The 27703-nt window shown below is 39.8% G+C and overlaps 2 protein-coding genes across 4 annotated transcripts in view; both read left to right on the plus strand.

Annotated features, from left to right (window-relative positions):
* The first annotated feature begins 834 nt into the window (after positions 1-834).
* LOC109038893 (uncharacterized) lies at positions 835-21767 on the plus strand. Of its 3 annotated transcripts, none has more exons than XM_019054154.2 (6): positions 835-1064; positions 5470-5569; positions 6407-6610; positions 6923-7057; positions 8469-8963; positions 19423-21767. In XM_019054154.2, the coding sequence occupies exons 2-6, from the start codon at positions 5476-5478 to the stop codon at positions 19545-19547; spliced, it is 1053 nt and encodes a 350-aa protein (XP_018909699.2). In that variant the 5' UTR covers positions 835-1064; positions 5470-5475; the 3' UTR covers positions 19548-21767. The 3 variants fall into 3 exon arrangements, with proteins under 3 accessions (XP_018909699.2, XP_018909701.2, XP_018909700.2); XM_019054156.2 differs by having other exon boundaries at positions 837-1064; positions 8469-8897; XM_019054155.2 differs by lacking the exon at positions 835-1064 and adding an exon at positions 3668-4122.
* A 2766-nt stretch (positions 21768-24533) lies between these two features.
* The window catches only part of mRpS29 (mitochondrial ribosomal protein S29), a 35127-nt gene continuing 31957 nt past the window's right edge, over positions 24534-27703 (plus strand). Inside the window, exon 1 of the mRNA XM_019054163.2 lies at positions 24534-25256. The gene's annotated coding sequence lies outside the window, so the exon portion shown is untranslated. The remainder of the gene's footprint in view (positions 25257-27703) is intronic.

Here is a 27703-nt window from a genome sequence, read left to right on the forward strand (position 1 = left end):
TTCAATGCAATGGACTCTTCTTGATAGTTTTAATTCTTATTTTCTTTTCCAATGTTAATGTTATTTTTTTACGTTCTTTAATCTTACACCGCTCTCTCTCTTATCTTTCCAATCTTTTGGAATTAGAAGTTAGTACTGATGTCATGCTTTATTGCCTTCCCGGTACTTTCTTCTATATTTTATTCTTTAATTGTCATCTTACCTTTTATATAAATACTGTTCTCTTTGTAGTAATTAACTCTGTCTTAGTTAGTAAGAAAATTGACTTAATAAAGAAACACTGAAAAAAAAAAAAAAAAAAAAAAAAAAAAAAAAAAAAAAAAAAAAAGCTATGCTGGTGGTTCCTTTTTGCAAAATGCAATCCAATTTGTTCTCCTTTAAAAAAATAACATAGAGGCGGAGATTTTCAGACACCGCAAACGAGTTATGTGACTGCCGACTTACACCGTCTATATGCCAATTGGCTAGTACCATTGTATGTCAGTTCAATAAAGTTGTATAGAGTAATATTAGAAACCAAGAACAATTTAACGGAATGTAGCCTTCTGATTCGGATTGATACAATCGTGAGGATGTAGTGATGATACTCCTTGTTGACGTCAGTACTACGTGGATAAAAGGCTCGTTAAGAATCCTGAGGAAAATTCAGTGTATATATGAAGACACTGGTTCCCATTTGGATTGCATCTTGCAATTAGGAACTACAATTTCTAATCCATCCATAAAAACAATCATGTGCATAAGGAAACTAAAGGTACATGCTTTGTTTCTAAACTAAGCTAGAATTTGTAGGGCCCAATGGCAAATTGTAGTCTATTTATGACCGCTCAAGTGAACTGCCACGCTTTTTATCAGGTTGACAAACTTGCATCATCTTCACAATACAGCCAGCTTAGGGACGTGTGGTCTCCATCCTCATCGCTGATTTTTCGCAACTCTCAAGTTGGATTCTGGTGAATCAGCTTGCGTTTTGATAGCGAAACAATTCATCGGGAGATAACTGATTGGTCACAAACTTAATTGTTCTTCCGTGTGGTGTGGAGCTCCCGATACTCTCTTCGGCTGTGAGTTACAACTGCCCTTCAATATTTTAATGTCTGATTTTCATTGATAATTTTTAGCTATTAGATCCTCAATGATTTGTATAGAGCCATTCTAGCTAGGTTGATATCGTATTTACATGTTAACTCGTCCAGAATTTGGAAGTTACCTGAAGTATCTGTACTACATTCACTGAGAATTTTTAGAGATTAGGTCCTCAGCGCCTTAGTACAAAGTTCCTCTGGCCTAATTGATATCATTTCTATTCATTGGCTCTCCCAGCATCTAGAAGTTATCAAATCCTTAATGAAGAATATAATCCTGCATGGGGATGTCTGATCATGCAATATGTGCAACTTTATAATATCAGCACACTCTCGTTATTGCGTGACAAAAGGATCCAATACGAATTCCAGATTTTAACTTGTTAAAGTTTGCTAAACTTCTTGAGTATGATTAATAATTTTATTTAAACCCACTTTAAATAAAATTCAATGTAAGAGAGTGTCACAAAATGTCCCTGGGGGCTGTGAAAGCGGCTGGCACATACAGGCCCGCCACAAGGGGGGGGATACTGGGTCCTTGGTACCGGGGCCCGGGCCCTGGAGGGGCCCGTGACGCAGGTGACAAACCACTACGAATTCATGTGTAACCCTTGTCTCGTAAGGAAAAGTGAAAAAATTACCCTAAAAATTCCGCAAAAGGTGAGTAAAGTTTCAAAAACACGCTAGGGCACTATAAAATTTTTCTTACTTTTTTAGAGATTTTCAAGATTTTGAGTATCTGTAGAATGATATTTTTAGTAACTGTGTTTCATTTTCTTCCGTTGTCGGATGCTAAGAGGCTCCTTTCTGGGCATCCTCGACTTCAATGGCTTAACTCCCTTGCCATAGACCTACGAAAGGGGAGTCCAGGGGGGCCCGGCTCCCCATAGAATTGAAAATTATCATCTGCCCCCTCAAAAAAAAAATGTATAGATGTTTTGAATGCAACAATTCGAAAGTTTTTGGTGCTGAAAGTAAACAAAAAGGCGTAATTATTCTGCAGAAATTGATGGAAAATCTCCATCATAAGAGCTTCATAATGCGTCCAAATAGATTTAAAATTTCAAAAATTTCCCGGGGAAGGCCCCCCGGACCCCCCCCCCCCCTGTGCTAGGGGCCCGGGCCAGAAAATTGGTACCAGGGCCCGAGATGGGATGTGGCGGGCCTGGGCACATACATAAACCCATCAATTTTTCTTATGATTTTGGCATAATATTCTGGTTCTCAACGCAAAGAGTGAGAATTTCCAATTAAATGCTAAACGCTAAAAAACTATTTTTACCCCCCGTGTTGCGCCCTTTCTTTGCAGAGCATTATAGGTACCTATCAACTCTAAACTGAACTTCATTTTGCAATAAGTAACAGTTATTTCTGGCTCCCCTATGAAAGCACCCATTTGTGAAGGGAAATTAATGACACATATGGATTGCATTTTGCAAAAAGGAACCTATAGCATTCCAGTGTTGCTAGGATTGTGCGGAGGGTATGGATTCGATCGACATGAATCGATCGAAAAATGAAAACGCGAATCGATCGACATGAATCGATCGACACCGATTCGATCGACAAATTGTTAAAAAACCGGTGTCGATTCGATCGACATGAATTGATCGAAAAATGAAAACGTGAATCGATCGACATGAATCGATCGACACCGATTCGATCGACAGTTAATTAAAAAACACCCGGATCGATTCGATCGACATGAATGGATCGAAAAATCAAAACGTGAATCGATCGACGTGAATGGATCGACACCGATTCGATCGACAACCGTGAATGGATCGACAAACCCGTGAATGGATCGACAAACCCGTGAATCGATCAACAAATCCGTGAGTCGATCGAATTTTGTCGATGGAATCGGTGTCGATCGATTCACGTCGATCGATTCACGTTTTAATTTTTCGATCCATTCATGTCGATCGAATCGATCCGGGTGTTTTTGAATTAACTGTCGATCGAATCGGTGTCGATCGATTCATGTCGATCGAATCGGTGTCGATCGATTCATGTCGATCGATTCACGTTTTCATTTTTCGATCGATTCTTGTCGATCGAATCGACACCGGTTTTTTAATAATTTGTCGATCGAATCGGTGTCGATCGATTCACGTCGATCGATTCACGTTTTCATTTTTCGATCGATTCATGTCGATCGAATCGACACCGGTTTTTTAACAATCTGTCGATCGAATCGGTGTCGATCGATTCACGTTTTCATTTTTCTATCGATTCATGTCGATCGAATCCATACCCTCCGGATTGTGCAACTTCCATGATTGCAATAAAATTACTTAAATTCTCTAACTTTCTTCTTGAATTTTAAGTTTATTGGGGGTAAAGGTAAAACTTGTTCAGATGATCAGTTAATATTTGCAAGGTAAATGCACAATCTTAGCGACATTCGAATGCTCTTGGTTCCTTTTCGCAAAAATGCAATCTATATGCTCTTTCAAAAAATGAAACTGAAATAGCAGTTTCCTGTTGCAAAATGCGGTCAAACTGCCCCACTGACCGTACGATGAAATAACTCGAGCGGAATTCTGATCACCAATCAGCTCGAATTAATCACATGGGAGAACAAAGCGCGGAGCAGCCGCCGAGAGTCACACTACTGCCAAAATGACGAATTCGGACGGGGACCCCTTTATCAAGAGTGATAAAGTCAGCGGCGAGCAATATTCGGAATTATAGCCGACCGCGGATTCCGAACTTCACCGAACAGTGGAAAATCGCGGTCGGAAAACCGCCCCATCCGGCAATCTGCTCGCTAGCGGCTGCGGTTCCCATTAGACCCATTAAGGACCAGTATACAGTAAGTTTTGTGTCCGAACGTGATCTACTGATTCAGGGGTGCTGGTTTTGTCGCCATTCGCCCTTCTCATCGCCACGGCTCCGTGAAGGGGCGGGTCTAACCCCCAAACTGGCGTTAAAAAGGATACCATGCTATAAACAGTTATCCAGTGTGCTCTCAGTGTTGTTTTTCAGGATGAATGTGCAAGACGATGTGATAATTTAACACACGACGATTAAGGTAGGTTAAGTTTGTCTGCGGTGGTTGTAGAGATTATCTCGGCTCTTGCATTTCCATAGACTCAGTCTTTAATTTCAGGCGTAAGTACAATCAGTGGCGTAGTCAGAAATTTTTCATGGGCGCAGGGGTGTACGGTCAAAAATGTCTCATGAGGCAATTAAAGGTTGCAATCCCTAAAAATAGCTGAAAGTTTTGTCGTGAACTTTTTCAAAAAATTCTTGCAAAGCTGATCATTCCTTTGATTTGCTGTTAAAATACATATTATAAAAGGCATGCTCGTTGCTCGTGCGCATGTCGCTGAGAAAATCCGAATGACATTGAAAAATGAGAGAGCTATTAATGCCCTCTTCATAATGCTCATAAAATTGCTTTAGTTTGCTGTTACAATTATTGATGGAGGTGTTGACGCTGTCACATCGCATTGCATTCCGTTCACATTCCGTTGCTTTAACGTTCAGCCAGGCACGTTATTCCATTTTAAGATTTTCAAATTGTCTCAAACAACTCAATTCTTTACAAGAACATGACATTGCAATTGGGCCCGTGTTGCAGATTTTTGCTTGTAATCGCGATTACAAGCGAAAATCCGCGGAAAAAAATTATCCGCGAAATTTTTAGTAAGAAATTTCCAAACTTATCTTAGCAAAAATACAACTTAAAAAAAAACTGCGCGACTTATCGTCTATCGACTTGAGCAGAGATTTTGTGGAGAAGAAAGGGAGTTACATTCTTTCGTCTCGGAGACACAGAATTGGACATCCGTCAACGGAAGTCTACCTACGTTGATTCTTTCCATGTAAAATCTGCCTTCAGGGGATCATAGAACCATCACATAATGAATTCAATAGATCCTAAAATGATTTTCCCTCAGTTGCGATATTTTATAATTTTTTGGGCAACAAATATTTTAGTCCTGGTAACAATGCTTCCGTGTTGACGACAATAATGTAGGTATTCATATTATCGGGATCGAAATAATTGTTACCATAAAAGTAACTATGTGACTACGACTATAGGAAAGTACTTTGGATATGGAATTCATGATGTAGGGGCAACTATTTCTTTATTTTTCGTGTATTTTAGGGGTAAATTTGATTTAAATTTCATTATGTGAAGAATAGGTTTTGAGGGAATCTTTGCTCAAGATCGAGCAAACGGTTCAGGGAGTAAACCGTTAAATTGTTGGGGCCTTGGCGCTTGGCTTGGCTGCTTTCTCTAAAAGAAAAAGGACATAATACCTACGTGTTTCTACCTGCCAACATTTTGCGCGAAAATGGTGCATTATACTACGGTTCCAGAGGCTAATTATTGTGTTTAGGCCCTGAAACACTTATTGTATTCTTCCAGATAAAAATGCGCAAGGAGCTACGATGTATCGATTTTTTTGTATCGATCCTATTGATTGCTGCAAGTTGTGCCCATGGTCATCAGTCAAAGAACCACTCAGGTAATTATTGAAATCGTATATACTCTTGTGACGTTTTCCAAGTGGAAATAAAAGTAGGACAATGTTTCCGGAAAAACGTTACATCGAGAGACGCTAAAACGAGGAACGACTGCCCGGGACTCAAAAAAATGAACGTTGTTTCCGAAAAAAACGTTATTTTGAGAGATTTCACAACATGACTGCATTCGCGACTATATGATTGAACTAAGATCACGATTATCATGAGAAAAAAAAGTATAAGGAAAAGGGTTAAGTATGTTTCAGTGTTATGAGTAACTCATTCTTTATCTCAAAAGTGTAATGTTGGGAGGAAGATTTATGGTCAACCGAAGATTTCTATCGATTATCAGTTTTAAATGAAGACCTGTGACATTGACATTTTCAAAATATTCGTTAACCGAATTTTTCGATCGTCTTATTGAATTGGTGTTTAATAAAAACTCACATATTATTGTTCATAAAAAATGCATATTCTCCCTTGTCGTGCAAATCCTTGGCGCACCTGCCCTCCTTTAAGTAATTAACCACACTGAAAAGAAAATTCTGGCTGTGGAAGCCGTTACGGGCTACATAGACGTACCGTCCTTCTTCCAGGTTCAGAGGCCGAAAACTCCGGGCGTAGCACCCGAAGCAATCCAAGGTACTGCTCTAGCACCCGGAACTTCCAGCCTCTAAGCCCGGAACGGACGGTATGTCTATGTAGCCCGTAACTATTGCTTTCAGTGCAGATGAAACGATGGGTATTTTAAGATGGGAGAACCAGTGACAACTTCAGATTCGATTTTTTATTCCGTTTTTCTTCCTTTTCAAATTATTTTAATAACTTATGATGTACAGAGATTGATAATCCTGTGGTGGAGTTTTTAAACGCCAAGAATGAACAGCCACTTCGCCGGATCAATGTCAATGAGCACTTCGACCCTTTAAGCAACAATCAGCTCAAAGCAGAACTCTTCTCAACGGACAGTTGCGAGGTAAAGGATGGCCATTACAGCTGCTGCACCATTCTCAAGCTGGCAGCTATGGATGTTCGTGAGCCGGGTGAGTGTTGATGGAATAAAAAGGGCACAAAAAGCCAACGAATAAGGATGATAAGTACATTCCTGATTTTGAACAAGACCCACTTTAGAGGTGAACTCTAGAAATATTGATATTTAATTCCCAAATTTCAACCACACAACCTGAATTTAAAGTTTTAGTGATCCAAAAGACGTCTTGTAATTTTTAAACTTTAAATGTGTTTACAAAATCGCAAAAATGTTGAGTTCTCCCCCTTAATTGCAATTTTATGGATTCTTGTTTACTTGTCCCTTTATAAAGTAAAATTAATATTGTGTGGTCTTTAATTTTTAGTTTGCATCGACTTTTCACCAAAAAATCGATCTACCGAGATTTCTACCTTAAAAGAGAACGTGGAGCTGTTTGAAACCACTCTAAGTGTTGGGATGACACGCGCTTCGATGACACAACGGTTTGATTTAAAACCAGGTAGGCTTTGGTCGTCATCACTCACGATAGAGTCTGAGCTCAAAAAATGTGAAGTGTGTCCTTTTCACTCTATCATAATCATCTTGCAGCTCCTCCCATTTAATTCGAGGATAAATGGACTCAATTATTGCCATAAAGGATATGATTCTCTTAAGAATCAAGTGTTATACCCTGTTACTTCATACTTTTTAAGTTTAGGCTCATGAGGAAATAGCAAATGTCTCCTTATGAATGAACCAAGAAAATATTTATTCTTTGAAAACAATGGGTCATAAAAAAATGATTGCTAATGACGAATTGAAGGGCCTGGAGGACAAAGCACGTAAGTGCAGTTTTTTCTATTTTAAGAAATACGTGTTTAAAGTTTCAAATATACATGAAGCCCTATGGCGGAAAGGAGGTTTAAATCACTTTTTAATGCTCTAAAGTTGGATTTTAGTTGTGAATTTTTCACAGAATATACTTTTAAACTAATTTTAGTTGAACTCACAAACCTCTCCATTTTTCAAAAACTGCACTTATGCAGCACGTTCTCCAACCCCCTCAATTAGCAAGTAATCCGTGCTTCGCACGGACTGTGATTGGAGGTGCTAATATTAGTGCGTTATAATCCAATGGCGATATAGTTATACAGCCACTTGGGGGTTGAAAATTTTGTGTCGTGCATATGAGTCTATCTTTTTCACGTATTTAGTCTCAGAAAATTGATTTTAGAGCGAGAAATACGATTCGCCAAAGAAGTCAAAGACTTAAACTTGTTTGCACGTCTATGGAGACTTAAACACAACGCTAGAAAAGTTAGACAAACCTTTTGTTACAAAGGGCCGTTCATAAGATATATAACGCTAAATTTTGAATGTCTTTACCAAAAGCACGCTTGTTGTATACGCTTGTTGTTGTTACACACATGTGCATCCACATGTGACACAAATTATTAGCACTGCTTTGGAGACTGGAGCGCAAGACTAGATAAGTTAGACAAGTCATTTTTGTTGTATGGGGGCGTTCATAAGAAGTTCTAATAAATTTTTGATTTTTTGATCAGAAGTAGACATTTTGTATGCATGAACATGTACTGCACATTGTTAGAACTTTTCTGGAGACTTAAGCGTAAGGCTAGAAAAGTTAGCCGAATTTATTTTACCTAACCTAACCATTACGACAGACCGTACAAAGATATAGGTATGGTGAAAATTACAGCCCTCCTCATTTATAAATTAAGATATGTGGACTTCAAATCACGAAAACTGTCAGTGAATGAGGCGGTTTTGTCAAAATCAGTATTGCCTCCCTTGTCACAAATATGACAAAATATGTTAATAAGTGTGGACTGCCTTGCCTTCTCGCGCTTTTACTTGTTGGGAACCTCTTTGTTTCATTGGTTTTAATACGTATTTTATTTTGTTCACAGGAGATTACTTGCAAAATATCTCGTTTCCACTTTGCATACCATGGTTCCCTGTCATAACGGTTTGCGTGAATGTTCACAACATAACTTACGATTTCACAAATATGTCAATTAGAAGTTGTTTTATGCTAACTGTTGGAATCGTAAATTTCCCGATAAATTTGTTTGCTCTAGATTTAGATTGTATAAAGTATGCAAACCGAACAATCGTCAAAGAGCCGCTGAACCATGAAACACTCCAGTCAAATCAAACTGTTAAACCACATGAGTTGGATTATCCAAACAAAGAACATTCAACATTTAATTCACAGATAAGTGATTTACGGCCAAATGTCGTACAAAACAGTCATCGCAAAGGGGTTTACTTTGAGGATCGTCCTAAAAGAAGTATGTCCTCGGTGCAATCTTCTCCAGACCGAACGACGGATCCAAGTATGAATTCACATCTATCTTCTCTTCCGCCAAAACAATTTAAGCAAAATAATATTACAACATCAGGTATTTTTACCGAATCTTCTGATATTTCCAATTTTATTTTCAGTTCAAATCGAAGTAAAAATTCAGCCTCATCTTTTCATGTACCCAAGAATTATTTTTCTAGTGATATAAGTGATACAGGCATTGATTTAGGAGAGATCACTGAACGTAATTCAAGTTTTAATAACCATTATTTGTCTAGTACTTTTCCACTAAACTTCAATAGACATCAAGAGGCGATTCCCAATTCACCCATTCGTCCATCCATGACATCAATCACTGTACCATCGAATGCCTCTAGGCAAAGAACTGCAGAATCAATGTTACTGAGAACAATTACTACTTCCTCTAACGTTGACCCCACCATAAAATTCATGTCCTCCATACAGAACAAAAGACGTGATGTTCGTAGGCTAAACCATAGAAATGACTTTTCTACTGCTACTTACTCACCTTATTCTAAAAGAACAAGCTCCTCAACAATCAAAGTCGACCATTTCATTACATTTGCCGATGAGTACAATTTGACTATTAGTAAAAAATCTCCTCATGCCACAAAAAATACTCTAACTCCGCCAAAAACCTCGCGGTTTTTAGAAAAACATACTACTGTAAATTATTTGGACAGCACTCTAAAGGATATTGGGAGTCGTGATCCAAAATATCATTTTCCTGTGGTCACTAATCAATCATCCACCTTCAACTCGTCAAAAGCCTCCTTCCCGACAAAGACTAGAGACAGGAATCCTCTTGGCAATCGGAAATTAAAAGCAAATAACAGCCGTAAAAATACAACCAACAATCAGCATGTCAGAGGGTCGAAGTCCCACCGCGTTCTATCAAGCACGAGTTCAAAATATCCGTCACAAACAATGATCAATCCAGACATCTCAACCCTCCAATGGAGTAGTGGTAACGGAAATTTCTCTGGAAACGAGCAACAAGTATCCTTTAACACTTCTAGCCTTGATGCTTTTGGATCAACTGCACCAAACAATGGAAGTGCACAAATATTGATCTCAAATAAGAGAGCACATAGACCTTCAGCACGTCGTTTATCAGGAAGCGAGCATATTTTCCGTTGGAAAATCAAAACGAGAGGTCCTTTCAGTGTAAGCCGATTAACTCCAAAAATAAGTTCAGAAACGACTCCCACCAAACTCATATCGAAAGATACACAGGCTCGGAATTCTAAAACTCCCAGCCCTGTAAATGATAGCAGAATTCCCAGCATTGTTCACGATGCATATGATACTCATAGAAACGGAGCTAAAAATACTGAGTTCCCTAGATTCTCCTCCAAAAGGGCTAGTATTGGACGGTCAGTTGCTCCTCCGCTCGGTGTTGAACAATTTTTCTCCTGGAAAACTAAAAAGCGTCGTCCTTCTAGTGGTTCAAGGATTAATCGTCAGAATTCAACATCCATAACTCCATATTTTTCAAAAGAAAACAAAGGGTCCTCGTGCACATGCGCACATCCTGCACATGAAATAGTCACAAGTCCTTCGGTCCCACATGCATCTTCTTTTTCCAACAAGCTTCAGTCTGCTCATCAAAAAAATGCGCGACCACACTCTAGAACATCAATGTCGCCCTCAAACATAGGTATTACCAGGGACAGACTAAATCTCCCACGAATCGTCCAAAAATCGCATCCTGAAATCGGTGCGAAGAACACAATTTTCAGTAATACAACTGAAAATACGTCATCCCTTCAAATATTTAGTACAAAGCCTCAACGACGACCATTGAAACCTTCTTTCAGAGCCGGACAATTTTTTCCATGGAATTTTGAGAAACCAAGTCTTCAAAAAGCTCGTCAAAACTCTACACCTCGGGTTGATTTGCATAGTACTACCTCTAGGGTTGCAGGAAATTCAGAAAAACAGGTAGTGACACCTTTCTTAGGAGTTGAGCAGTTGCTTTCTTGGAAGGTAAAAAAGTATAGCTCATTAACTTATCCAAAATTATTTCCGGTCAGTAACCTTACTAGTACCGTTTCCCCCCGTCAGTCCATTGGTGCATCATTTCCTGATTGGTCGGTAGCATTCCCGTCTAGAGGTTTTTCTTCAATGACAAATAAAAAAATTAGCCGACTAGACTTCCAAAAAAATATTTTTAATATCAATCAAAGAGTTAGTACTAATCAGCCATTCATATCTAACACAAGATACGGTGAAAATATTTTTAAAGAGTTGCTGAAGCCACTTTTGTTTCCTACAGCTCCAGCTAAAGGCCATAATCATCATCAACCGGAAATAACATCACGGATTCCTTATTTCGGGAGATCTGACTCGAACTTGGCTCTTACTCTCAACCCTATGTTCGTAAGAAAAATTGATAGCCTTAAAGCAAAAGTTTTTAGTCCAAGTACGATACGTTTTTTTGATCCACCGAGAGTTTTTGTAACACGAGTCAGTAGTATACAGCCAACAGCACCACCTTTCGCTTTAAAATCTAATTTCAAATCAAAAATAAAATCATACTTCACTTTAATACTTAACACCACCAGAGGGCCACTTACAACACAATTTGTACCCCCTCAAAGGAATTTTTCTTCTCAGGGTTCAACCAAATCAGCAATAACACAATCTATTGGATTTAAAGATGTCATCTCGTGGATGAATAAAACGCACTTGTTACCTAATTACAACACAAGTATAGAATCATGGTGGCCTGATTTAAAAAAAGAAATTGAGTCCTGGAGAATTTTACAAAAGGTCTCCCCCACGCAAAGTACTCTGCGGGATGGATTGACTTATGAGCATATAAAAAACCGGAATTCAATCATTGGAAAAACTTACACTCCAATTAGCCAAGCTGTGAACATTACAAAAACACCTCTCCCTGAATACGATATCATCAAACCTACGGAAAATCTAGTAGAAAGAACAAGAGCCGAAACCAAGAACAATGCTATAACAGTGAAATTATCCACCAGAAAAGGTACTCTATGGGACGACTCAATTTATGAGCCTTCCAAAGACCGGAAATCAACGAATGATCAATATCCTACTCTGATAACGGAGGCTGTAAATGTTACGAAACCATCTCCTAGTGAAATCAATGTTGACAAAACTACAGAAACGCCTTTGCAAACAAAACGGGCAGAACCACAGAACGCTCCAATAACAAAGAGTTTATCAAGATCGTTTGTTAAAGAAACATCTAATAACTCTACCATCATTTTTGATGTAGTAACTACTCCTGTCAATAGATCTGTGATACTACCAACGAGAATTTCAACTGTTGAATCAACTAACGTTCCAGCCACAGAGCATTCTAGTCCAATGCTTCTGACAAGAGGACTATGGAGTGAGCGCAGACAACAATCAGACAGTACATCAAAAATTATTACTAGTCTCTCTGAACTAGGAACTACATATATCACGAGTGCCTCTAAAGAGAGACAAGCGCACTTTAAATCAGATCCTGACCCAAAATTCATCGTCACAGATCCTCCGTCTCGACATACAACATTGGCAATCATTGAACATGGAACAACCCAAGCAGAGAATCGTGCTTCGGAGAAACTTGTGGCAGATACTCCTAAACCGTTGCCTACGAATCAATATACTATTGAAACATCAACGGAAACAACCCTTGCCAAGAGAAAACTCCTTCCACTTAGAGGCACGACGAGCGTCTCAAAATCTCTACACGTAGGCACCTCTTCTTTTCAGACGACTTTAAACACAGCTAACGAAGGCACAGATACTGCTGAAGCAATGCCTACTATAGTAAGCAGACTCTCCGTAACAACATTTAAGATTAATGAAAATGGAATTGCGTCTCCTCGTATACCTCCAACTATTCAAATCTCTACGGAAGGAACTCAGACACCAAGCTCCTTTCCTCGTATACCTCCAACCATTCAAATCTCTCCGGAAGGAACTCAGACACCAAGCTCTTTTAATGTGATGCCTAAATTGGAACCTAGTCTTAAAAGCGCGACCACTATTAAATTGCTAGATATTGGGAATACTCATTTGGATGTTATTGCAGCAGAAGAGGCAAACTTTCACCTGAAAGAAAGACCAAGTATGATAACTACGAATCCTCTCCTTCCAAAAAGAATAACGACATCCTTTGGGTCTCGGAAGCTCCCTGTGGAAGTACCCACCTCACCACCTCAATCATTTTCAGACGTGGAGCAAGACTCTGGTCAAACAACAACACACACACCTATCCGCGAGCTGAAATTCTACTCTAAACAGGTAATCAGCAGTACTCTCCTACCAACGTCATACAGCGTTTCAAAATTCAAAAACATCCCACAGTCCACTGACGAGTTGGACGTGACGTCCCCCACAATTATACCCTCAAAGGGCACTGGAACTATTAAATCAACAAAGCTACCATCCATCGAGAATCTTGTTGAAAAGCCTTCGACGCGAAGTTCTTTAGGAGGGTGGAAGGAGCCTCCGGGATCTACTCCTAAACGCACCACCAGTTTTCCCAAAAATGAAGCCACCGACTTCCCAGCTTCCTTGGATGGGAAGCGGGTTAATCTCAAACCTGAATCTGACCGAACAATCATTGTCACGAATCTACCTCTTAAAGATGGAACTGTGACATTCCTTGTATCCAAAAAATTCCACGCAGAAAAACCTGCTTCAGTGCCCGCGGATACACCTGAGACCACAATAACAGATCTGTTTACCAAGAAAAGTTTTACACTAACTCCTCTCGATGAGCGCAGGAATTTCCCGGAAGGAAGTAGGACGAGTACCTCTCAAACGCAGCACAGGAGTAGCACATCATTTGGGATGATTATGAATAGAGTCAGTGGATCTTCAGATAACGTCCACATTTTACCCACAACTATAGACAGCTCCCGAGGGAGATCCGTTCAGCAAAATATGATCAGAATTATTCCTTCTTCAATCTCAACAGCTACAGAAATATCTCAGGAAGACATCTCAACCCCAGGTTCCGCAGGTGTGGAACGTAGACTGGAATCTGTGAATGATAACTTCACACATGCTTATCATCCTAAAACGGGAGATAGAATCTTCGAAGATTCGACGGATAGGGGACACACGAACTTCCAGCGGGTAGATGACACTGGTATGGAAACTACGAATGCTCATTTCCACAAAAATACCACAACATTATCACCGGACGCACGGAAACTCCCTGCAGATATTCCGTCTTATTTGCATACAACATTCTCAGATGAGAGGTTAGGGTTTGAGCCAACGATAAGGAAACAATTTCTCAACAACAAAACAGTCAATCACACATCCACTACCAATGGACTTTTAATAACTCACGATTTCGAGGAACCAACTCCAGGAGTCACCTCGCAGGTCATGGAAAAGTTTCATTTTACAAGCTCCTCTACGATTAAACCACAGGCACATCCAAAAATCATAGTAACCGTTCAAGCATCCGATAATTCGACCAAAATGCACTTTGGTAAAGAATCGCCTACACGCAGTCTCTCGATCATGCCCAGATTATACCCAGAGCATGACTCGAAGAGTAGCGTTAGTCCGGATGTAGATAAAAGCACCAATGTCTCTCCATCTGGTAGTAACTTCGACCTCAAGAAATATCACTATCCAGAAACAAACCAGACTTCCACGCCGTTGAACGGAGCTACAGACTTCACACAAAATTCTACCATCTCACCCAATGTAGACGCATTTAATAACAAATTTTCTCAAAAAACACAAGCAAAAACAATTTTCGATGATTCAACAGGAAGAATATCCGAACCTACTGTAAAAGAGGAACCAGATGAAGCCATCACCAGCTTTGAGGTACCAAGCACTCCCACAAGTAGACCTCATATATCTTTTAAAAACATTCAAATCTTTGGTTCTACAGAACTTCCAGCGACAAAAGAGTCTGACGAAAAATCTCCAAGAAAGCACTATTTGAAAGAGCCAAAGCTGCTCCCGCAGCGTGACGCGAATAACACTGTTAACCTCCTTGAACAGGAATCCACGCACTCCACACCTCTCTCGGAGACAGGACAAACGTTCCTCAAACCAAGACAACCCGAGACAAGCATCATTGGAACAAATCCTCTTCCTACCTACATAACTGCAGCATTTGCGAAGCGCAGAAAAATTGAGACCGAAAAACCTGCCGAGCTTCCCGTTGCCACTTCTAAGCCACCCCCTTTGGAGTATATTACTTTTGAAACTCCTACACGGAGTCCTCTCCTCAGTCACCAATTCTCACCTCATGGGAGCTCGACGAGCATCGCAAAAACTCAAAACAGGAAGAACATAACGTCTACGAAGATTTCCAGCCAAGCTGACGGTGTTACAGAAGATGCTGCTTTAACACTCATAACTTCAGGCAGTTACTCTCTGACATCATCTCACCTTAATAAGTCTAAAATTACTCCTCCCTCTTTCTCTCCAAATGTGGACATTTTTTCTGAGAAATCTTCGACTGGAAACATCTCGCATGCAGAGCGTCAATTCCTGCCCACTCACGTGAGTATGACAACCACAAGTCTTCCGAAAGAAAGGATTACAGATTCTCTAACTGCTACTGCGACGGGAATAGAGGAATTTCAGCAAAAGGAAGAGCCCAACGTGTCTAGAACAGTGCGTCCCACAGGTAACGAGAGCAAGTCGTCAGTAGATTCTCGGGGGTTTTCTGCGGCTCTCCCATCTTTAGCGCCTACGACATTCTCCAAACCTGTAGAAAGTCTCACCCAAACTACTCCGTCAATATTTCTACAAGAGCGATTAGTCCATGAGGAACAAAAAACCAGCAGTGCTCTTGAACCTGAAACAACGGACAGTCCAAGATTTACATTCTCCTCTCTGGTTGCACGCAAAATAACTACCCCAACTCCTTCGGTTAGCTCGATTTCGATGCCTCCACAGAATATTCTGGTATTTGCAACGGCAAAACTTCCGACCATCGACAGCTTTGGTAACCACCATAATCGTAGTATCCAAAATGAGCATAATTTGCCCCTGGACCTCACCTCAAGCGCCGCTGTAAATGTTCCCAGACTAAAACCCACCATCACTCCGACTATCCTTCCTTTCAGTCGAATTCAAGGAGAGGGACTCCTTCTGCAAACCAGTCCGACAGCAAATAACAACTTTTATGCAATACACCCAGCAGAAGTCAAAACGACTTTTGAGCCAGAGGAAGAGTCTACATTGATTGTCACCAACCTTCCACTAAAGCATGCGGCCGTAGCATCGACCAAGAATCGGAGAGTGCCTTTCATGCAGTCTCCGTCACTTTCGACCTTTATGCCACAAACCCCATCAACAGACACTTTTGATCAGAAAACCCCCTATCAAAGCTATCTCGAGTCATCAGGCAAGCCGAAATTCGTACCTTTCACCACGTCTATCCAGAATACGAAGAGGTTACCTTTCAACTCACATAAAAGTCGTGCTGAAGACGATTTTCTACCAACCATCCCTGCCAATGCTCACACAAACATCCAACCAGAGCCCAAGTTAAGTTATAATGTGACTCATCCTCCAACAAAATATAGTTTCAAAATACCCATTGAAGGCAAGACGGCCCCCCTTGAAAATTCTTCATTCCTCTCATCCACTCGTCAGGCCTCGGCAACAGACATTTTAAATCAGGTAACTGTACAACAAGGATACCTCAAACCGCAAGCTCAGCTTCAATTCGTACCCTCTATTCCCTATATTCCGTTTGCAAAGACGGTATCATTCACCTCTCGTAACACGACGGTAGAGGGTGACTTCTTTCCGACCACTCCTGCGGAGACCCAGACAAATCTCAACCAGGAGCCCAGGCCCAGGTCCATTGGCACTGATCCATCTCTAGAATATACTACCAAAATGCCTGTCAAAAGCGGAAAAATTCCTACTAACAAACATTCCTTCCTTCCCTTACACACTCGTCAATCCTTACTACCAGACATGTTTCCGCAGGTAACTACACTGCAAAGCTACTTCGTGCCTTATGCCGAGCCTAAATTCTTAACCTTCACTCGTCCTTTCATAAATGCGGAGAGGGCATCACTCACTTCAATTAACACCCCTATAGAGGACGATTTTCCCCCAACCATAACTACAGAAACCCTAACAAGCATCAGCCCGGAGCATCGGGCGAGACGTATTTCCACCATTCCGCCTTTTAAAGAGACTGCCACAAAACTCGCTATAAGTAAGGAAACCCTTCATAGAAAATCTTCCTCGCACCTCAAATACACTCACGAGATATCATCAACGGAAAAATTGGATCAGGAAACTCTACAGCAAGACAATTTTCAGCCTCGAGCCAAATCTAAAAAAGCGGGTTCAATAGCTCCCATTCAAAATGCAATGAGGTCATCATCCATTTCCCACGAAACTGCTGGAGAGGACAATCTCCTACCAACTTTTCCTGCTGAAACCGATTCAAACCGCCATTCAGAGCCCGAATCAAAAGAAATTTCCACTATTTTTCTTCCGAGCTATACTGTTAAAATGTCCGTCGATCAAAGAAAAATTCAGGTAATGAAATCTGCCTTACTTCCATCATCTACTCGCAAAGCCTTCGCAACAAACGCCTTTGGCCAAGGTACTCCAGAACAAAGGTATTTCGAAACTGGTGCGAGGCCTAAATTCTCAGAACCGATCCATACCACCGATTATACAGAGCGGGCATTTTTTACGCGTCCAAATACTCCTGCAGAGAACAGCATCTTACCGATCATTCCTGAGGAAGCCCAGACATATCCTGATCCACAGCTGAAATCAAGATACATCGGCACTGGTCCTTCGCTAAAATATCCTACCAAGACTACCGTCGGTAACAGAAATATCCCTGTTATGAGACATTCCTCACCCCCTTCATATACTCGTCAGGCCTCACTGACGGCCATCGTTTCTCAGGATAGCACACAGCAAATACCACCTTTGTCGTCTAAAACTGTTTCGAAGAAAAGCTTTCAGAGAGCCACGACACTCTCTCCCTTTAGCGAAAAAGCTCTGTTTTCAGAACAGACTGCCAACAGCTCTTCCTGGTCACACCAATCAGACGATTCAAAATTTAGAACCACCTCCCCTGTAACTGGTGAGTATCAGACAATAATACCAATCACTAGCAGGCCCAACATGCTGCAAAGGAATTTCTCCGTAATCGAATCGGCAGACTCTCAAGTCACAAAGCGCTCCGAAGAGCAGTATCCGTTCAGAAACTCTAGTGTTGAGCTTAAATCAAACCTTCAGCGAATCTCGAAGAACGATGATACTTTCCCCGAAAAAGAAATTAATAGTACAATGCTTCAAATTTTGAATGAAAGTCCTTCAATTGCAGATAATAACGGGAAAGACATGACAAGAGACGAGCGAATGGAAATTAAAAAAGTTAGCCTAAAAGAAATTGGAAATCAGGAAAGTCGCATTAGGTACGAGAGTAGTTCGATCAGTTTTTCAAACGACTCAATAACCATTCCCACTGAGATGCCAACCGATGACTCGTATACCGATGAACCATCATTTGAATTTACTGAATTTTTAAGCAGTGGCTTACAGTCAATCGGACAAGCAATAATTTCTCCTCTTGAAGCACTGAGACGCACCATCGTAAGTCTGCTTACGCGTGAAGAGGGAGATCCTAGTGACTTCTTATCAACAACCTCTAACCCAAAAGAAGAGAATACGGAAGTCTTCTCCACCTTCTCCCTCCCCTCTTTGAAGGTAGAGAATTCCATCTCATTGCCTATGCATTCACCTAAATCAGTTAAGACCACACAATTGACCACATTTCCGGCAAATTCTAAAGACATGACTCGTATACGTACGCTTCGTCCTTTAAATCAGGAAGAAATGCAATCCTTTGAGCAAACATATTGGCGCAGCTTCACAAATTCGCATACCCAACGTCTCTTGAGTCATTTTCCATTATCAACCTCAATAAGTGAGCGTAGGCAAAGTGATTTTGCCTCTAGACAACCTTTTGTCCCAAACATGTCACAGAGGCATCACCAAACGAACAAAACTTGGCACAAAAATACTTCCTTCCCCAAAAACACAGAGAGCACTGTGAGAGTGACTAAAGGATGACTAAGGAAGTTTTTGGAACCCACTTTTCATTTAATGGAGTGTCCGTATCCCATTATAATTCAACTCCAATACCTACTTCCTATTCAGAGACGATCCCTCCTCTAACAATCAACCCTTATTACTCAAAACCAATCCGATCACCTTTAGGTAGAAGAACTGCAACGAAGGTACAAAAGAAAACAACATTTCGGGGGATCGACTCCTCAGTCTGACCACCATCGACTCCTCCGATCACCAGTTGACCAAAATAGTAAAATTGGTGATGATACGAATGTTCCTGACGTAATTGCTAAGAAACTGGAGCACCAAAACGACGACGTGCAGCTCTTGCCTTTGAAGGAGGAAGACTTTCCATCCGATGATTTGAATCATAGATATCGTCTTCATATACCTGTAAAACCAAAAGCATTTTCTAAGTTTTTTCCAATTTTACACAGATGACCGCTCATTGGAATATGTTTCAGACTTGAAAGTGATCAAGCGCTCCCTTCAATCGCAGGATGCCTCGCCCGGTGGGGCAACCCGCCATCCTTCCGAGACAACTAGAAACGCGCAAAGAGAAGCGGGACGTGCCAAAACTTCCTCCTAGAAGAGAATATCTACCAGATGACCACAGACTTCGTAATCGGCAGCAGCAATCTAGACAGTTCCTCGCCGTATTGAATCTTGAAAGGACTTGGCCCCATCAATTCTTCATCAGATGAAAATTAACTTGGCCTGAAACTGACTTCAGGTATACATGGTAATTTCTTTCTCATCAAATTTCTCATATACCTATTTTAAGCCGAGCTGTTTGCCTGATGGGTCATGATATTGAACATCATCGAAAGACTCAATCTCCCCTTTTCTGATGTATGTTCCACCTTATGTAATCCAATATTTCAGTAATGTTTCGAAATTGGCCGTATGATGAGACGGACGATATTTACCGGAGTGAGGAATGCGAATTTAGCTTGGAAACTATTAGGAATGTACCGTAGAAATTGACGTAGGTAGGTGTCAAAAAGTTATCAATATGGTCACAAATTACTAAAAGATTATTAGGTGTTATACGGCACTATCACGAAACTTTCCTCCGTTCGTGGACGTTTCCATTTATCAAAAATAGAATTTAATTAAACTTGCCCATTTGAATTACAAAAGAAGCTTTATTAGGTATACAGGATTGATAATGTCATATTAACTTGTAGTTCAGTAAAATGTATTTAGTGAGCGTAAATTTTCCACTCATGTTCCCCCTATACCCCCCTCTCTCTCTCCCCCTCTCTCTCTCTCTTTCCCTTTTTCGTATTCTCAAATGTTCTTTATGGGTAAAAAGATATCAACGATATCGATATCGTTTTACAATGATTGGTAGCGATATTTAAGTTTTATCGTGATCGGTACACGCATACATCATTGCAGTTTTCAAAATAAAAACAAAACAAAGAGGAGTACAAGAAAGTTACTTCCAAAAATATATACAGGTTCCAGTGCAAATGGATCATCTAAGTAATACACTAAGTATGTACTTTTCAAAGCATCATCGAATGAATGTTACGTTGCAATTTTAACACTCTCAAATAGTAAGTTCTACTGAAAAATTTGCATGAGTTGAAGAATATATTTTCTTCATGCTCTAAATCCATGTGAAAAATACGTCTGCGTTGGGCTTACACGGAGAAAAAAACTTCGTGCGTGGGACCCAAAGTTTAGGTCATATGGATCTCTGAAGTTTTCGGATTGAGCATCCGAACTCTTAAGGTCCAGCTGGTGAGGTTTGGATCACACATCTGAAACTTCAGTTCTTACATCTGAAGGACTTCAATTCTCACATCCGAAAAACTTCGGTTCTCACATCTGAAGTACTTCAGATGTAAAAACTGAAGTTTCAGATGTGTGATCCGAACCTCGACAGCTAGATTTAAAGTGTTCAGATGCTCAATCTGAAAACTTCAGAGATCCATATGACCTAAACTTCGGGTCCCACGCACGAGGTTTTTTTTCTCCGTGTATGACTGGAATTTGAGTACAATAAAAAAACATAAAACATTGCATTGCACGCACATACCTTCTACTCTTTCGCGAATAAAACTATTTTGAATTATTCATACCTGGACTGGCGAAGTTATTTTACATTGCTTGGATACATTTTAAAATGCCGGAAATGAAATGAAATTATCATTCGTCATTGAGCGAATTACCTTATAATAAAGGATTCGTCAATAATTTCCTAAATTCTGTGGAGGTTTTCAGTATTTTCGAGGACAATTCAGTAGTCAAACGATCAATGGTTCTGGATTTTAAGACATATCTCAAGAATTTCCGAGAATCACGTTACATTGTAGTATGTTAGAAATTTTTGCAAAAAATTTGACCGAGAAAGACTTCGAAAAACCTTCAAAAGTCCGTCTCAAATGAATATCACAAATCTATTTGCATTTTCATTTGCGGTATTTAATCGGATTGTACTTTTAGAGCTATTTTAGAATAATACTCTGTCAAATTTTGTGTACAAATACCTGACGCGCCACTCGCGGGAAAATTAATCCCCCCCCCCCCCCCCCCGTAAACTCTCTATGTGGTTTTTCCTCTAGAGCAAAGTCAAAAGTTTCATTTTTCATTTTCTCCTCTTCTCTTGTTACCGTTTTATTTATTTGCACTAAAGCTTCGGATCACTTCATTTTCATGGCCATCTGTACACACATTAATCGGTGTCTGATTGTCGGGTACCTATACCTTTGTCAGCTTTAATTTGTTTCATTTAAAAATTTGAATAAATTGTTACGTTGCATTTTGCTGCAATAAAATCAACTTATGTTTGTTTTGACCGCTGTAAGAACTATTTCTCGAACATTCATAAAATTTATCGCGTCCGACTCAGTTGGAATAATCCTTAAAGGGAACAGTTTGCATTATTTGCAAATTTCTCGAGCCGGATCTTCATTTCAGTCTTCCAGTAAATGACAAGAGGGATGCGGGCTTATTTGATCCCTGAGCCAGACACGCGTAGTTGTGAACTACGTCAAACTGTTGTTAGCAGTTGAAAACGCCTTCAGTTTCGAGCGATACCTCACCACGCACACCAGAGATAAAATATTCGCATCATAAATCGAGCTGAAACCGGGCCCAAACGATACCTTATGATACCCTAAAACTCTGGTAAAAATTTTAGCTTGAGTATACGCACCGTTTTTGAGAAATGGGGGGGCAAAGTTGCCAAATCGCCATCATTCTGGACAGCATTTTTACAGCAAAAAGACGGGGAAAATGGACGAAAAAGTTACACTATTGATGGGTTTCGGCTGTAAATGTTCTTATTGAGCCCCCGTGCATGTAACTGTGTTCAGTTTCAAAAATTTTGGACGTACAGTGGTCCAAAATGGGGAGAAATCGTGGACAGATAAGGATTCTTTGTCAAACTTTTTAAAAATGGAAGTAAAATTGTTGGTCTCCTGCAGAGATCATGGGGAACAATGTTCTTATCGGTCTTCAATGCATTCAATTGAGTTCAGTTTATCAAATTTTCATCGCACAATGGTCCAAAATGGGAAATCAGTGGACAAATTAAGATCTTCTGCCTAACTTTTTAAAAATGATGCACGACTATTGGTCCTCTGCAGAGATCATGGGAACAATGTTTCCTATCAATGCATTCAATTGGGTTCAGTTTATCAAATTTTCATCGCACAATGGTCCAAAATGGGAAATTAGTGGACAAATTAAGATCTTCTGTTGAAATTTTTGAAAAATAACATGAAACTATGAGGTTCTTCACTAGATTCGAAAGGGTAAATTCAAAATAAGTTAGTAGCCAATAAAAGCTATCCATGTTCACTGTTTTGAACTGAACAAATGAGGTCTGGAAACAGTAATTCAGGAGGAACTTAGCTTTTGGATCCTTAAAATCCGGCTAACTGGGTGGTTTTTGTCCTAGTTAGTTGTCCAGAGAATAATTGTAGTTAGAATAATACTTTACCATAAATCCTTTCTAAGGATTTAGGAAAGGTTAGGTTAGGTTAGGTTAGATTTCAACAGAAGATCTTAATTTGTCCACTAATTTCCCATTTTGGACCATTGTGCGATGAAAATTTGATAAACTGAACCCAATTGAATGCATTGATAGGAAACATTGTTCCCATGATCTCTGCAGAGGACCAATAGTCGTGCATCATTTTTAAAAAGTTAGGCAGAAGATCTTAATTTGTCCACTGATTTCCCATTTTGGACCATTGTGCGATGAAAATTTGATAAACTGAACTCAATTGAATGCATTGAAGACCGATAAGAACATTGTTCCCCATGATCTCTGCAGGAGACCAACAATTTTACTTCCATTTTTAAAAAGTTTGACAAAGAATCCTTATCTGTCCACGATTTCTCCCCATTTTGGACCACTGTACGTCCAAAATTTTTGAAACTGAACACAGTTACATGCACGGGGGCTCAATAAGAACATTTACAGCCGAAACCCATCAATAGTGTAACTTTTTCGTCCATTTTCCCCGTCTTTTTGCTGTAAAAATGCTGTCCAGAATGATGGCGATTTGGCAACTTTGCCCCCCCATTTCTCAAAAACGGTGCGTATACAATTGTATTTGTAATCGCTCTGGACATTCGAAATTCATAGGTTGGGCCCTTTGGGCCCTCTTGATCTCGTGCAGAATCCTCAGCTTTTCAAACATTCATGAAGTACATCGACTTGTGTTTACTACGAAAATCTGTATGAAAATTGGTCGCATTCTATTAAATCTTAATTCATGCAGGTTATTTTTAATCTCTAAAATATGTTTTAAAAAAAACTGGACCATATTTTGTAATTCTAGTCATTGGTCATGCAAGGAACACTGGGGAAAAAAAACACATTGGATCTAGAGTCCAGACTCTTAAAAACATCGACAAGAAAAAATACTCTGATTCAATCAGATTTAAGCTTAAATCAAGAACCCAGCCTCTTAATTTGAGCGGATTTCCTTTTGATTTAAGCTTAAATCTGATTGAATCAAGAGTATTTTTTCTTGTCAATGTTTTCAAGAGTCTGGACTCTAGATCCGATGTGTTTTTTTTTTTTTTTCCAGTGAAAATCCCCAGACCCGCAGAATAGACGATTTTCTATTCTTCCTCCACTCACTCATTCGGAGGGGGTGTACATTTGCAGCTTTTGTGGGTGACAATTCATCCCCGTCCGCGACAACGGCCCTGGCTGTATGAGAAATTACTGAGCTTTTCGTTCGAAGTGGTTTTTTTCAGGCAGTGCAATCTGATAATTGGCTATGTTCTCCTTATTTTTTTCTCCTACTAAGAATACACTCAGATTTCCTCATCGGCAGTGTAATACTTGGCAACGAGACGAAACAATCATTCATACGTCCAAGTTCTCAGCGTGAATTTCGCGGACTATTTGACAGCCGCGGCTGAAGGTCAAGTGCAAGAGCGGTGCGACAGCGCGGATCTGATCGGTTGCACTGCTAACCTGTTTATGTTTATACGCAATGTCAGACACCTCTGACTTTTTCCAAAGGTTATACCGGTCTTGCGCCGAGCCCCAACCGCTTAGTATTTTCCTCTTTTCTTGACTTGGAAATCCACATGCTATCCAGTTTCCAATCGACGCTCTCAGCCGCCCATACCGCCGCGCGCTTTTCCACGCGATCACGCCGCTGAGACCATTCCCACGCCCTACCTTTATCACTATACCGCGCCGTTTTCCATTCCATTCCATTTTTTTTGTGTGGGTGGGAATACTTGTTCATTCGCAGTTTCATGTGTCAGGATTTTCAAAAATAGCAAGCTTTTCCTGGACTCCTGTCTTTTTGGACCCCGAGGAGTCGATTTTCATGTTTTTTGTTTGTTCTTGTGTGTGTTCGCGTCCTCATTTCCACATTACACCCTGCGAGTTCAGTGCCGTTTCAATACGAATGAAAATTCTCCGATACTCGTTATAGAGCCATTATCGCCGGAAACTACACGTAAATCTGTCCGTTGGTAGATAGCATTTTCCTTATTTACCAATGAACTTTGTTGTTATTTTGCTTTACTCTCCAACTCTCTGATTTATCACGCATCATTGTTACCTTGGATGATCTATCGGAGCTTTAATTGTCAAGTGTTCATCCGTGCAAAATGTTAAGGCACTTTTTGCTTTGTTTGATTTAATCTAAAAAAGAAATAGGAAATAAGTGAAAAAATAACAGTGTTCGTGCATCATTGTGATTCTTAATACTAAATATTTTTGATAATTAGTAAAAAAAAGCGAGTGCGTTCGTTTGATTCTGAAGACTGGATTACCTATCTGGATTACCCATACAAACAGTTTCAGGTAAGTCGAAGTTTTTCACGCAATGTCATAGTTTTAAGTAATTCATCAAGTCCTTACATCCTCGTAAAATACAAATAAAAAGAAAGAAACTGAGCTCGTCTTTGGAAAATCGGCATTTAATGTAACTAACTCGATCATAGTCAGAGATTAAATCCAGGTATGTACCTACATGTCGATGGCTGAAGTCGAAACATGCGTATTTTCGATTGTAATAGTGGAAATCTCTACTCATGTTTCATTTTTTAAAGAAAGAAACTAACCAACAATTTTTCTTAGAATTTTTGCGAATCTTTCGACTTACTCGTAAATATTTCTAGGCAACTTTAAAAATAAATGTAGGTAGCTTTCTTCTGAAAAAATAAAAAGTACTCGAAAATTTTGGAACGACGCAATGGGGACACATTTCTCGACCTCAGTTATCGATATGAAAAAAATATGAATTTAAACTAGGAGCTCGATGGATAAGGAGCTCGATGGATAAGGAGCTCTTAATCATCACTGTATGTTTGGAGGGTCTTTACATTTATTTTTTCAGAAGATAAAGTAGGAAGAGATGTAAAAAATTTCCCCCAGCGATCGGAAGAGAGGGGGGTTACAGAGCATAAACATGCTTAGAGTCGGGAACGGGAACCACTCGTCGTTTCGAAAAACTTCCACTCCTATTTTATTTTGTCAAAGGTAAACCAGACAGCTTTATTGCTCCAACTTCTTGAGAAGTTTTCTGTACTGAAAAATCAAGTGTCAAAGAATTTTTTGACGTCGCAAATCGGAGTTATCCAGCTTAATGTCAGTCATCGATATGCTGTCATATTTACTTCATTTTGTATTAAGGAACCACTATTTCTGACTCGTCCATAAAATCGCTTATTTACGTGGGGAAATTAATGACACACATGTCTTTCTCTAAAATATAGTATCTCTAAGCATGAGAGTAACACGTAACGTATAACGCCGGTGGCACGAAGCGCTTCAGCGGGTTCGATTGCGAAGCGGTCTGGGGGCGTAGTCTCCTGGTTTCCTCTAAAATGAGTGAAAATAGTAGTTCCTCATTACAAATTGAAGCCAAAATGTTATTGTAAAGGCTCACTAGTTTTGCCAGGGACCTTTTGTGACTTCTGTATTTGCATCTTTCATCATGGAAAAAGAAAATTAAAAACATAGTTAAGAGAATTTTATTAATTTATTTCATTCTGTGCAATGAAATTATTTAACAATTTGCGGAGAATAACAACGTTAGTAGAGAAAGCTCCTAGTAGCAAGCTTTTTTCCATGTTCTATTAACTCCACCATCTTCTACCTATTTTGCATGAAGCATCGATAAATACATAATCGTACGCTCATCCGTTTGCTCTCCTGCTCTTCCAGAAAAGATTTTTCCGACCTCTGTGAATGTGTCCTGCTAATACTAAATAAAAATATTCCGATCGCCATAATTCATTATTCGATCAAAGCCTTTGAAAATAATATGTATCTCCGAGGTCAATAACTCATAACATCGTGATACTGTTGCAAATAATCCGACCTGTTATTCGCTTTTATGCCAAGCTCTACTAGGCACGATCACGACCAAGATCCGGTCTATTGAGAGAGTTCTCGGGATTGGATCAAAGAAATATAAATGAATATAAATCAGCGTTCAAAAACAGGAATCATGTATCAGTTGGCAGGCATATCGGAAAGGATAAAAATGACTTGTAACGGACGGTATAGGCGCAGAGGGCAGGTGTATTTTTGGACCCTTATTCATACAGAGCAAACATTCGAATTCATAATATAAATATGTATGTACAACGTAATTCCTGAGTCCGCACTTGTAAGAGTTTTCTCCCCAATCGAGAGAAGTTTTCTCAGAGTCTTGGTCCATGATTTTACGTCCCTTGGTCTTTGAATAACTGCCCTATTGACTTTGCTCAGCGTATCCTACACTTAAGACTTCATTGGCATAGCCAAGGCGCCTTCATTTTTCATGCATGCAACACCAACGACCTGTAAGGAGGAATAGTTGAATGCGGGAGTGTTACAATTATTGAGGGGCTTGGAGGACAAGGCGTATAAGTGCAGTTTTTGCTATTTCAAGAAATACGAGTTTGAAGTTTCAAAATTACATGGAGCCTCATGGCAGAAAGGATGGTTGGTTAGACTCACTTCTTGATGCTTTAAAGTTGGATTTTATTTTTGTACTTATTTTTAACAGAATACACTTTCAAACTAGTTTAAGTTAGGGTCGTGAATATCTCAATTTTTACAAAAACTGCGCTCATGCGCCTTGTCCATCTATCCCCTTAATGTTTTGTACCGTTAGGGTGTAGCTTGTTTCGGTCATGTTAAAAGATCGAGACGCATTAGATAGTAATCGGTTCCAACCATAAAAACGATGAAGACAAATTTTGAGTAAATTTGTCGCAGTAATCTACATCATTCAAGAGTCAAATTTTCTTTGATTAAAT

Source organism: Bemisia tabaci, chromosome 1 (genome assembly GCF_918797505.1).
Source record: "Bemisia tabaci chromosome 1, PGI_BMITA_v3".
In the NCBI taxonomy this organism is placed as follows: Eukaryota; Metazoa; Arthropoda; class Insecta; order Hemiptera; family Aleyrodidae; genus Bemisia; species Bemisia tabaci.

Bases quoted from the DNA above. Each gene is read 5' to 3' on its own strand.
- LOC109038893 (XM_019054154.2), top strand. From the start codon at position 5,476: ATGCGCAAGGAGCTACGATGTATCGATTTTTTTGTATCGATCCTATTG. The intron at 7,058-8,468 runs GTAGGCTTTGGT...TTTTGTTCACAG, and splicing joins ACGGTTTGATTTAAAACCAG to GAGATTACTTGCAAAATATC. The intron at 8,964-19,422 runs GTATTTTTACCG...AATATGTTTCAG, and splicing joins AAATAATATTACAACATCAG to ACTTGAAAGTGATCAAGCGC.